General features: G+C 38.7%; 1 protein-coding gene across 1 annotated transcript in view; it reads right to left on the bottom strand.

Moving 5' to 3' along the window:
• Nucleotides 1–2,559: 2,559 nt before the first annotated feature.
• Nucleotides 2,560–12,082, bottom strand: part of PLCXD2 (phosphatidylinositol specific phospholipase C X domain containing 2) — a 44,846-nt gene continuing 35,323 nt past the window's right edge. Inside the window, exon 4 of the mRNA XM_060770645.2 lies at nucleotides 2,560–10,911. Within this exon, the coding sequence (XP_060626628.2) occupies nucleotides 10,761–10,911 (151 nt within the window). The 3' untranslated portion in view covers nucleotides 2,560–10,760. The remainder of the gene's footprint in view (nucleotides 10,912–12,082) is intronic.

The raw sequence follows: 12,082 nt of genomic DNA, 5'->3' as shown, positions 1-12,082 counted from the left end.
GGCATGGGTTCTAAGGTTGTTCTATGTTACCAATAGGATTTCAGCCTTTGGCTGCCTTTCCTCGTTACTATGGAGCAGTACATGAAAAATTGCAACTCCTGATACAAAAGAAAGTCTGGCAAAGGTGTCATGGAATCCCAGAGAAAGTCACAGGTGCTATAGAGAACAATAGATTGATACAGATATATTGACATGAACATGATTATCCAAAGAATAGATTTCACCTGCTTCCTCTGTGATAACTACTTTAGAAATAATCTTGTACATTCTTCACAACAATTCAGAATCTTCGCATAGTTAATAATTTGAAATAACACTTTGCTTTCATGAAAGCACAATAAGCAAAACCAATATTCTAGTTTCCAGTCTAGGTATTTTAATCCACTCATTTGCTTTCCCCCTACTTTCAAATAAACAGTACCTTGGACCTTGACTAATGGATTAGTCTGACCTTTCACACTCAACATTGAATGTCAGTTTGCAAGTCTGAACAAATTTTATTACGTTCTAACAAGGTATTTTAGTTTGTTGTTCAAGTAAGTTTCCATTTGAGGGAGACCTTTTGTCCCAGGTGATTCACTTTGTTTTTACTTGAATGTAGCTAGAATGCCAAGCTAACAGTTAGATTGACTTAAGCCTGCAGGTTTCAATTGCATTCCCCACCTTCATGGTAAAATATGTGTAACAAGAACAGCTGGCAAACACTCCAAGGTCCCAGTTGGCTTTCCTTCAAAAGACAGCGAGAGAGCGTTTTCCATCCTTAGCTAAGAGCTCTGTACTGCATACAGCTTAAGAGGCAAGTACTCTGCCATGTGTCATTCAGGAATGTGGCTGTATTAAACCAGCAACCTGGAGGCTTAGCACTTTGCCAAAAGACTTTCCAGAAGGTAAATTAATGAGCTGCGGCACAAACCAATGTGCCTTTTGGGCTGTTGTAATGAAGCTTAACTTTTGTTTTGTTTCTTAAAGACTTTCCTTGGACAAAGGAGACAGGCTTTAGTAACAGAGAAAAATTTACAAAGCATGTTATATTGCTATCTTCAATAACATGGAGGGAGCAAATCTCTACATTTACTTTCCATATACATAAAGGCATCTTTTCTGATTCTAGTAATGGAGAGTTTGAAGGCAAATAGAGTGAAGCTTAATGTAGACAAGGCAAATGTGCTTTTTGTCAGCTGAAATACAACTCTGACAACTGGAAACAAACCCATTTGGAAAGAGTTACACCTCCCTGGAAGACTCAGGTTCACGGTTTTTCAGCATTCCTATATTCAGTTCTAAACCTGGACATCTGCTTTTTGGCAGTGTCAAAAAGAACCAACTATTGCTAGTTTGCAACTGTTAGGAAGATTAACTGGATTCAGCCACAGTGCAATATTCAAGCAGAAGTGGACCTGTTAGACAGCTTTACTTGCTTCTTGTGGTGAAGAGGATTCCATCTTCAAGCCAATGTGGACTCAGCCAAAGCTGTGCCCAATATATTTTCTGTGGGAAATATCCATGGTAGAGTTAGGAAATATGGAGTAGAGCTGAGTGACTGAACAGATTCACCTTCTAACTCTGGGTTATATTTTACAATGGCCTGTCCTATTACTGTGCTTTTGGGGAGAATGTATGGTTGTTGTCAGCACATGATTTTAAAAGCCTTAAAATGTTTTAGGTGTCAGAACTCCATCTTTTGCACTTGTCTTTCTGAGCTTTTGTATCTTTCTGATATGGAGTTCTGTATATGATATCATGTGGCATATTCATTTAATCCTCCAATCCTTCCATTCCAGCCTGAAAACATGGATGTTCAAACAGGCTTGAGCTTGAGTAGGCTGAATGGGCCCATATGAAGCTAACACTCGGTGCCTTGTGAATTGACGCGAGTTAGTTTTATCTACTGTTGTTTTAAAATTGTATTATTTTGATTTTATGCTATATGTGTTGACGGGGATTGTTATAATTTTATGTGACTTGTTTTATACTTTTGTAGCATTTTTACCTGTTGTATGTTGTATGTGCACCCTGGAGTGCCTTGTAAGCTGCCTTGAGTCCCTTCATGGAAATGGTGGTGAGATATAAATAAAGTTTATTATTGTATTGTTGACGGCTTTCATGGCCGGAATCACTGGGCTATTGTAGGTTTTTCAGGCTATATGGCCATGTTCTAGAAGCATTCTCTCCTGACATTTCACCTGCATCTGTGGCAAGCATCACAACCTCTGAGGATCCTTGCCACATATGCAGACGAAAATCAGGAGAGAATGCTTCTAAAACATGGCAATATAGCTCGAAAAACCTACAACAACCCAAAGTTTATTATTATTTTATTATTAAATTGCCTCCCTACAAAAAAGGAATGGAAAGGGAATCTGTCCCCATGTCCTGATTTTGTGGGATCCCCATCTGAATCAATCAATTATGACTATATACTTTGAGTCTTAAAGCCTATCTTTATTATAATAGTTAATGGTCTGCAAGGAACATAAGGAGATCAAGCAAATCCCTTTTAAATCCCTTATCAATTGAAGCCCCTTGCCCCAGCTGCAACAAAGAACCAATATTCTCTGCATGTTTAATTTACTTGCTTTTATTAAAGGACATTAGAGGGATTCGAAACAGTGATAAAAATCTGTAAGAATTCAGACATTTAGTAATTTCACAGATTCAAAAGCAGAAAGGCTGAGTTTTGCACATTGTAGACAAAAGCGACAGCATCCGGTTGCATACTCGTGCTGTGAAACTTTTCAGCAAAACAGACCTTTGCATTTTATTAAACGGACTTCTTTTTCTTTTGAAATCAACTGCTTTTATTTGTCCTAGAACAGAAACTAAAGAAGACTCACTGAAAGAAGAGTTTATACAATTTTCTGCAAGGGGTTACAAACAAAAAAGAAAAACAAACTTGGAAATGTTCTAAAACAAATCATTGCACAACTTTTTGAATATCAAAACAGTTACTAGAATATTTTTATTTTATTCATTGAGGTTGTGCACTCCCATCTAAAGTTAGAAACATCAAGATTAGAAACAAAGCTCTGAGAAAAACCAAAATACAGATGTTAGCCCTAAATTTTGTGTGCATAAATAAAGAGAGGTAACTATCCAGGTTTTAAAATATTCAAAAAGGTTAAAGTAAAACAAATAATTGCCAAAAGACTTGAAGTCAAGAGGAAAATGAAATGTATACTTGAGTGTGGGAGGATGAGGGTGGAGTGGTAATGATTAGGCATGCAAAATAAAACATCTGAGACAATGTACTGTATTTAGTATAAAGCAAAATAAATAGACAACAAATAGTGATCATTGTAATAGTCTCTGTTGTTTGCAATTTACTTGTAATAGTAAATTGCAAACAAAATCAGCAATATTAACTGTACAGTGCTCCTGGATCATAAGAAAAATAAGCAAATTGTGAAATACAAAACATTTCTCTTATTTTTCTTTCTGACCTTAACCTGATAACAAAGAAATGTTTTTCTACATTAGTTGTGATTAGTTGTGTTCTACATATGCAGTGAGCCTTCCACATTTGCAGCTTGGTTCTTATGGATTTCATTGAAATGTTCTTTCTAGGAATCCCTAGAGCCTCCAGTGCAACTCTATGTTGAACTTCCATCAGATATTTCTAGAGAGAGCACTTCTAGGAATATCTGTGTCTTCCAATTGACTACAGAGTCATGCTAAAGATATGCACAGTTTCCCCAGTTTTATAGGGGTCCTGTGTCCCTAAACCCAGTGAATATGGAGGACTGACTGTACACCTAAGAAAAAGGTAAGACTCATTATGAGGAAATAAATTGTTTGGTAATGTTAGATCCTGTGCTTCTATCAAATACCAGAAACAGATGAATTTCACATCCCTTCACAGTTACATAAACAGATACTTCAGGTAAAACATGATTATCTCTGTAGTAGGCAAATAAGAATCTATGGGGTGCTTTTGCTGATGACAAATCAAAAGTAACACACCCTTTCATTATTGTACTAATGCCAGAATGCACCTGAGTCACTGAAGTCAATTTCCTCCCTTCCTGTTGAAGAACATTGATAATGCCTCAGTAATACTGTTCTGGATAGTACAGCTATTATGTAATAAGCCTTATGGAGTGGCTGGGCTGTGGTGAGGCTTATTACATAATTGCTGTACCTATCCTGGACAGTATCACTGCGGTTTGGTTTCCTGTTGATAAGCGCACATTCACAGAGTACTTTGCTGCAGAGCACAGTAGAAGCAATGGAAGTACTCTGAAGCAGGCAGGATGGCTTCTAGCACTTATCAAATTTCTGGCACCCCAAGATTCTTCACTTTTGTATCCATTCATTTCTCCTGTCCTATCTATTTCAAAAATCCAACATTCCCAGCTCTCTCACTTCCACCTCAGCCATGACAGTTGAAGAATGGAACTAAAAGACAAAAGACCTCTCAATCCCGTTGATAAATCCTGATCACCCATCAGTTTGATCATTTAAAATGATCAGCCTATTTATGCTAATCAATATAGACAAAATCATAGCACTACCATCTGTGATGCAGGAGACCTTAACTTTGCCAGAAAGCCCGACTTACTCTGTTAAAGTATTGTAGATTGACTAGTAGTGCTTTCAGTTTATTTAAAAACAGTATTTGAAATACCCTATACTAATTTTAAATATAATGATATAACCGCTCTGAGTCACCCAAGGGCTGAGAAGAGCGGTACATAAATATAGTAAATAAATAAATATACATGAAACAATACGAAATAATTTACACAAAGATCCCTGAAATATTTTTATGTCACAAGCTCTCCTCTCTGCCAATATTAAATTGCACAAGAAGAATCCCAGCCTTTGGTTCTTAACGGCTTCATACATTTTGTGTAATTAGCCTTCTTAATTTGCAGAGTCGATACCTTTGATAGTGAAATGTCTTCCTCATGAAGCCATAAAGCTATATGCCACAAATTGTGCAAGTGTCTCTTATTTATATAAACATACAACAATTGCTTTGGATGGCCCTCGATATGAGAGTTTAGGTAATGCACTTATCCACAAAATGCACAAAAGAGCCCCTTGACCCCAATGCTTTGTTACACAGATGTGCATCTATGCAGTGAAATTACAATCAACCATTTATCAGGATTCCTTCAGTGTGAATTGGACTTGTTTACAAAGAAAATTTTCCTGTAAGCCACCTTGAGTCCCAATCTGAGACAAAGGCAAGATATATGGTAATGAATAGATGGCAAAAGTTATCCAAAGGATACTAATTTAACTATGGTAGCCAAACAAATCTGGTCCTTTGTAATTCAGAAAAGATATATCTTATATTCAGTTCCTAACCTTGGAATTACTAAAAGCAAATACTTCATAATATACCAGGTTCAGAAGACAAGGGCACTAAACAACTTTCATGTTGGCTATTCCACTGTTACACAGAGCCATGGTGGTGCAATGGGTTAAATCCAGCTGAACTGCTGACCTTAAAGTCGGCAGTTCGAATCCATGAGACTGGGTGAGCTCCCCTCTGTCAGCTTCAGCTTCCCACATGGGGACATGAGAGAAACTTCCCACAGGATGGTAAAATATCCGGTGTCCCCTGGACAACCAGAAGCGACTTGCAATTTCTCAAGTTGCTTCTGACATGAAAAAAGAGACCTCTTCTTCTAGAAAGCTGAGACATCCTGAATGCAGATTTTCAAGCAACATCTCAATAGAAGAATGCCATGAAAAGGATCATGTTATGTATTTCTGATTATGTTCCTCATATGCTAAGATCTGTTATATCAATTTTCCAAACCGATTTCTTCATATGGTTATTGTGTACCACCTCAGAATGAAACAAAGGAAATGTTTACTATTGACAATAGCAGATATTATAAAAAATCACAATGTAAGATATTTATTATGCACATTTGCAGTGAGGGGTAGCACCATATTGTATAAAGTATTGGCAGAGTTTTACTTGCCATGTTAAACAGGCAAGATATTTATATAATTATTAAAATATCTCATATATCTTCTATTTTTAACACTTATTTCTGCTTGCTGTGGCAGTACATAAACTAAAATTTAATTTAAAATATATTTTGTCCTTACTTTGTGTCATAAATTAGACATAAGCTGAAGGAATACGTAAAATAAGCCTCTAACATTTGTCTTCTTTTAGCCAACATTAGTTACAGGCCGCTCTTTGAACCTGCAGACTAATTTTTTTTATTTGTTTTGACTCTATTGAAACTACACAGAATATAAGAATTGGAAGTCATTATTAACACTTCTTTCAGCAGCTATCTTTACATAAACTACAGGGAATTCTAGATGGTTTAAGTCAAAGTGTTTGAGCCATCCTCAGACTGCTATATTTCAGTAAAAATACAAATTCCACAGATCAAAAAATTACATGTCTCAGTATGAAATGTTGGCAACTCAGAGGTTTAACTTAGGTCTAATTCTTTTTAGCTCTGATTCACTCTGTGAATTGTGCAAGTAGGTTAGAGGCTACATGACCACAAGAGTTGGTTAGCCCAGTTGAACATGTATGATTGTGCTAATGATATTCTTCATCACCTTGAGTCTACAATACCCATTTCTCCCAAGTCTCATAAATGGAGAGAACCCTAGGATCAGTGAACTGAAGGAATGCCATGGAGGAGATGGATCAAGTTTGGATGTTGCAGCACCAGAGACTATGAACCAATGAATTCAAGTTACATGCAAAACAATTATGTGGAATAGACTACCTCAGAGGATGTGGTACTGAGGAGGTTTTGAAGCAGATTGCATGGCCATTTTTTGGGAGAGCTTTAAATGTGCATTTCTGCATAGCTGTGGGTTGGCTGTTACAATCCTTCCCAACTCTATGATTCTAGTTTCTCAGAGTCTGAAAATGCTATTCTTTTGTTTCTCTTTACCAAATAAGGTTGAACACTGTTAAAGCCATCCAGTGCATGGCTATCAGACTCATCCCAGTAGACTGGAAAAGCTTCATAAGAACCTCATCTCATCAATAGACTGGAAAAGCTTCACGAGAATCTCATCCCAGCAGGCTGGAAAAGCTTCATGAGAACCACCACGCCACTTAATGTTTCTCCAGCAACAACAAGGGTGGAAAAACCAGGCAATTCCAACTGGATGCCCCCCATGAGGGTCTTCTTCCAGGGGTAAATCAAGAATGGGGAACTTGGAAATCCCTGAATAGACTCAGAAGTGGAGTGGGCAGATCAAAAGACAACCTGGCAAAATGGCACTACCTAGAAGAATCCTCCGCCTTATGTGACGGGAGCAGAACAAACAACCCCACATCTATATGCTTGCCCATAGTGCCCTGCCTCATGCACAGAGGAAGAATTGTTTAACGCTACAGACAATGCATTTGCTGTTGCCCGTTTTTGGTCTAAAACTATTTTGCTGCTTGTGCTCCATCTATTTTATCAGTTTTTTTATTTATGCAATGCTTTTGACACAAAATAAATAAAACCAAATTCTGCTGTACTAATGTTTCAGTTTCAAGACAATATCCTTAGTATTGCATTTCTTTGCTACATTGCATGCTTGGTAAAAGTAAACATGCTCACTTGTTACATTTTACTAAAATAAATACAGAAGAAATAGGAAAGAAGAGAATCACATGAAAAGCATATTTAAGCCCAGTAATTCCATCTAGAGGTAGGTTTATACAATAACAAATTCCAGGCTCTATACAAACCAGCAAAATTCAGTTCTTTGAAGAGAAAACCAAATTCCACCTTTATTTTCTGTTGAAACCTATTTCTGGCTGAAACTCATAACAAAAAATAGGTATCATAGGGAGAGGAGAGGTCATCTGCACCTATTGGCAAACTTCATATGAAACTGAAAATGGTTTCAGCAAATCATCTTCTTTCCCAGACATTCCATAAAAATCATGCAATGCAAATTGATACAACTAACGGTTATGAATGCCAAGTGAAAAACTTCCAAATTAGAAGTTAGCAAAGCACAATAAATGCTCCCCTCTACAAATGATAAATTAAAACAGGGACATCAACACATATTGCACAAATGTGTATGTAAACAGAAAATAAAGAAATATATATGTTAGACATTTGGTTATCCTAGCAAAAATATCAATGAAATATTAGAGGTTGATGTTGACCAACCTCCTTATTCATACAAAGCTTGGCCCATTGAACAAGCTGCTATGCCCTGTTTTATACTTTCTTAAACAACACAACGAAACAAGCAAACTTTTGTAAAACAAAGAACCACAGAAGAAATATCCACAGAAGAATGTGCATATTGTGTTGAAATGAAAGATTTATATGGACTCTGTAGGAAAGGTCACATGAGCACACATGCCGTTTTCATACTTGCTCACTGCTTTTCAAACTTCTGATAGTCAATCAAGCCTTTGCTCTGAACTGAAACACAAGCTTTACTTCCAGAAAGTATAATGGAAGGAATTATCCATGCTCAGGAAAAGGCTATAGCTTTTGCATCAGCTAGCAGTACACAGCCATTCTGCATTCAAGGATGCTGAGAATATTAATCTCAAGCCATAAATTATTTGGGACTTGAAGGAACACATCTCCTTGTAAACATCTGCCTGAAATTGAGATCTATTGGAAGGATCTTTTTGTATACCACCAATGGAGGGCAATATACTGGAGACATTGGAGAGGGCCTTCTCTATTGTACCCCCATCCAGTTATGGAATATGGTCCTCTTTAGAATCATAGAATCATAGAATCAAAGAGTTGGAAGAGACCTCATGGGCCATCCAGTCCAACCCCCTGCCAAGAAGCAGGAATATTGCATTCAAATCACCCCTGACAAATGGCCATCCAGCCTCTGTTTAAAAGCTTCCAAAGAAGGAGCCTTCACCACACTCCGGGGCAGAGAGTTCCACTGCTGAACGGCTCTCACAGTCAGGAAGGTCTTCCTAATGTTCAGATGGAATCTCCTCTCTTGTAGTTTGAAGCCATTGTTCCGCGTCCTAGTCTCCAAGGAAGCAGAAAACAAGCTTGCTCCCTCCTCCCTGTGGCTTCCTCTCACATATTTATACATGGCTATCATATCTCCTCTCAGCCTTCTCTTCTTCAGGCTAAACATGCCCAGCTCCCCAAGCCGCTCCTCATAGGGCTTGTTCTCCAGACCCTTGATCATTTTAGTCACCCTCCTCTGGACACATTCCAGCTTGTCAATATCTCTCTTGAATTGTGGTGCCCAGAATTGGACACAATATTCCAGATGTGGTCTAACCAAAGCAGAATAGAGGGGTAGCATTACTTCCTTAGATCTAGACACTATGCTCCTATTGATGCAGGCCAAAATCCCATTGGCTTTTTTTGCCGCCACATCACATTGTTGGCTCATGTTTAACTTGTTGTCCACGAGGACTCCAAGATCTTTTTCACACGTACTGCTCTCGAGCCAGGCGTCACCCATTCTGTATCTTTGCATTTCATTTTTTCTGCCAAAGTGGAGTATCTCTTTGGCAGCCGAATGGTGTCAACACTATTGTCATTCATAGAATCATAGAATCATAGAATCATAGAATCAAAGAGTTGGAAGAGACCTCATGGGCCATCCAGTCCAACCCCCTGCCAAGAAGCAGGAATATTGCATTCAAATCACCCCTGACAAATGGCCATCCAGCCTCTGCATTCAAGTGACAAGTAAATGTGGCTCTTTATTAGGGCCTTTGAGAACTGCTGATGTGATCTAAGCCTGCATATATATATATATATAGAGAGAGAGAGAGAGAGAGAGAGAGAGAGAGCTTTTAATTGTCCTAAACTGTTTTAAATATTTCAAATCTGTTCTCTTTTAATACTTTGAATCTTTAAAACTATTATTTCTGTTTTTATTCCGATGATTATTTCTAATTCATAGTAACTTCTTCATAGGAAATGATAAACTGTGATCACTCAAAAGTGTGCTCTCATACACAGTTTGGAAATCGTTCCATTAATTTTTCCTGCAAAATCCACAAACATTTTGCCACTTTCTGATAATATTCTTTTGTAGATATCCAAGAAATACACTATATCAAAATTGGCCCAATGTAATACAGTGCTAACATAGCCTCCACTTCTCAGAAGTGGTTTTCCAAAATTTAACAACACTAATACAAAATGTGTCATTGCATTTAAAAACATCCACCTTTCTTCTCGGTTAGATTTAATTTACCGATTTTCACAATAAATTAAAATGTGAGCTCAAGTAAAAACCAAAGGAGGCTTAAAAGCACAATTCATGCCTCGCAGTAAAATTCATAAACAACTTTATATGACAAAAAGTCATAATGCTCAATACAGTTTCTGTTTCTTTAAAAACTGGTTGAGGTAGCTTAATGTACAATACAGTACAAGGGAAGAAATAGAATATATGTGTCTTGACTGATATAATCATCAGAGGAAATCTTTTGAGTAGTCTGGTAAATTTGTGCTTAAATGTACATAACTATCCGGGGAGCTGCAGTCCTGGTTTTCATAACATGCAGAAAATACATGCTCAGCAAGTCCACCGAGAGGCCTCTGCTAATGATTTACATGTGCTGAAGTGTCCAGCCTCCAAGTTGGCTGGCCAACATCACATCCTGTGTGTCTAAGCAGATGCAGGCGAACAGCCGTATGTGCAGCCCAGTGCAAAAAGAAAGTCACGCTTCACAAGACAGGCTGGACCTGTGCAAGCGAATTCAAGATGTGTGCCTTTTGTGCCGTCATCTCACATCTCACATCTAGGCACCATTTCCACATCAAATGGAGGCAATGTAAAATTTCCATGAGAAAAATCCTTTTCAAAAATCAAGATTTATGGTCTTCTAAAAGGAGATTATTCAATGAAATTACAGTAGTTGCAAAGTCCACCAGCTCCACAAAATCTGATGTAATTATGTTAACGCCCATGATGCCTGGTTTCTGTGACTTCACCCAGTTCAGAATGAAAGGGAGATTCCTAAGGGAAAAAGAAAAGAGAATGTAACATAATCCTTTGCCAACTGTATGAGGCACACTGCATCTCAAACATTGGCTGTGTTTACATGGTTAAAATAATGTGGACCCACTGCTCAGTTGCTGTGGGGAGTCCACATGATGCATGTGTTGTGTGCGCAACATATCCATTACATTCAGTCATGAACCTGTGTCAAGTGAACATAGGATTTCAAGCAATGCTTGCTGGAAGCAGATCCTGCAGTGTCAGCAATGAGGACACCTGGATCTGGCTGTTGCGTGTGTTCATTCGTTCAGTCGCCTCCGACTCTTCGTGACCTCATAGACCAGCCCACGCCAGAGCTCCCTGTCGGCCGTCACCACCCCCAGCTCCTTCAAGGTCAGTCCAGTCACTTCAAGGATGCCATCCATCCATCTTGCCCTTGGTCGGCCCCTCTTCCTTTTGCCTTCCACTTTCCCCAGCATAATTGTCTATATCCAGCTTAATCTGCTTGTCTGCACCACCAGACTAGCCCACCGCTGCCTTGCTGCCAACAAGCAGTCCTCTACCAAAGACTTGCTGACCTCATTGCATTGCTGGTAAGGTCACATCAAGCGCTGAGATGCATGACCAAAAAGGCAACATCACCAGCAAGGGGGCTTCTTGCTGGTGGAGTGGCTGCAGCAGCAAACCAGTCATGCTCTCAGATTGGCCAGTCATGTGAATGTCCAAATGCCTCCAAGGGCTATTTTGGAGTGTTTCCAGTGAGTGTAGACACAGCCATATCCAGCATGTTGGCATTCAATTCTGCATTAGCTACATGCAAGGTTTTAATCAATTAAGCACAAATCAGTTTGGAGTCTGAGTCCTTTGTTACCAACTCAAGTGTTCTTGGGGCTTGCCTTACCCTTCGTCCTCCCTCCCATGTTTGTTGCAGCACAGGTGATGCCATAAACAACCTCAGGGGAGACGGGGAAAGTAAAAAAAAAACCCCTTTGTCTCCCACTTTTATTCATGAAGGCTTCCTCTGGATCCAAGCCATTTCCATACATGGAAGGGAATGTTTGGTAAACAGAAGATTTCCCTTGGCTCTAACCAGCTGTGTTGATAAAGAGCAGCCATTTTGGGAAGTTAGAGTTGTAGCCAGGTGTCTGCAACTCCATTCTGCACAAGATTCTGCTCACAGCTAAGAAAT

This window comes from Anolis sagrei, chromosome 3 (assembly GCF_037176765.1).
Source record: "Anolis sagrei isolate rAnoSag1 chromosome 3, rAnoSag1.mat, whole genome shotgun sequence".
Taxonomy (NCBI): Eukaryota; Metazoa; Chordata; class Lepidosauria; order Squamata; family Dactyloidae; genus Anolis; species Anolis sagrei.
This window is presented reverse-complemented; position numbering and strand designations above follow the sequence as displayed.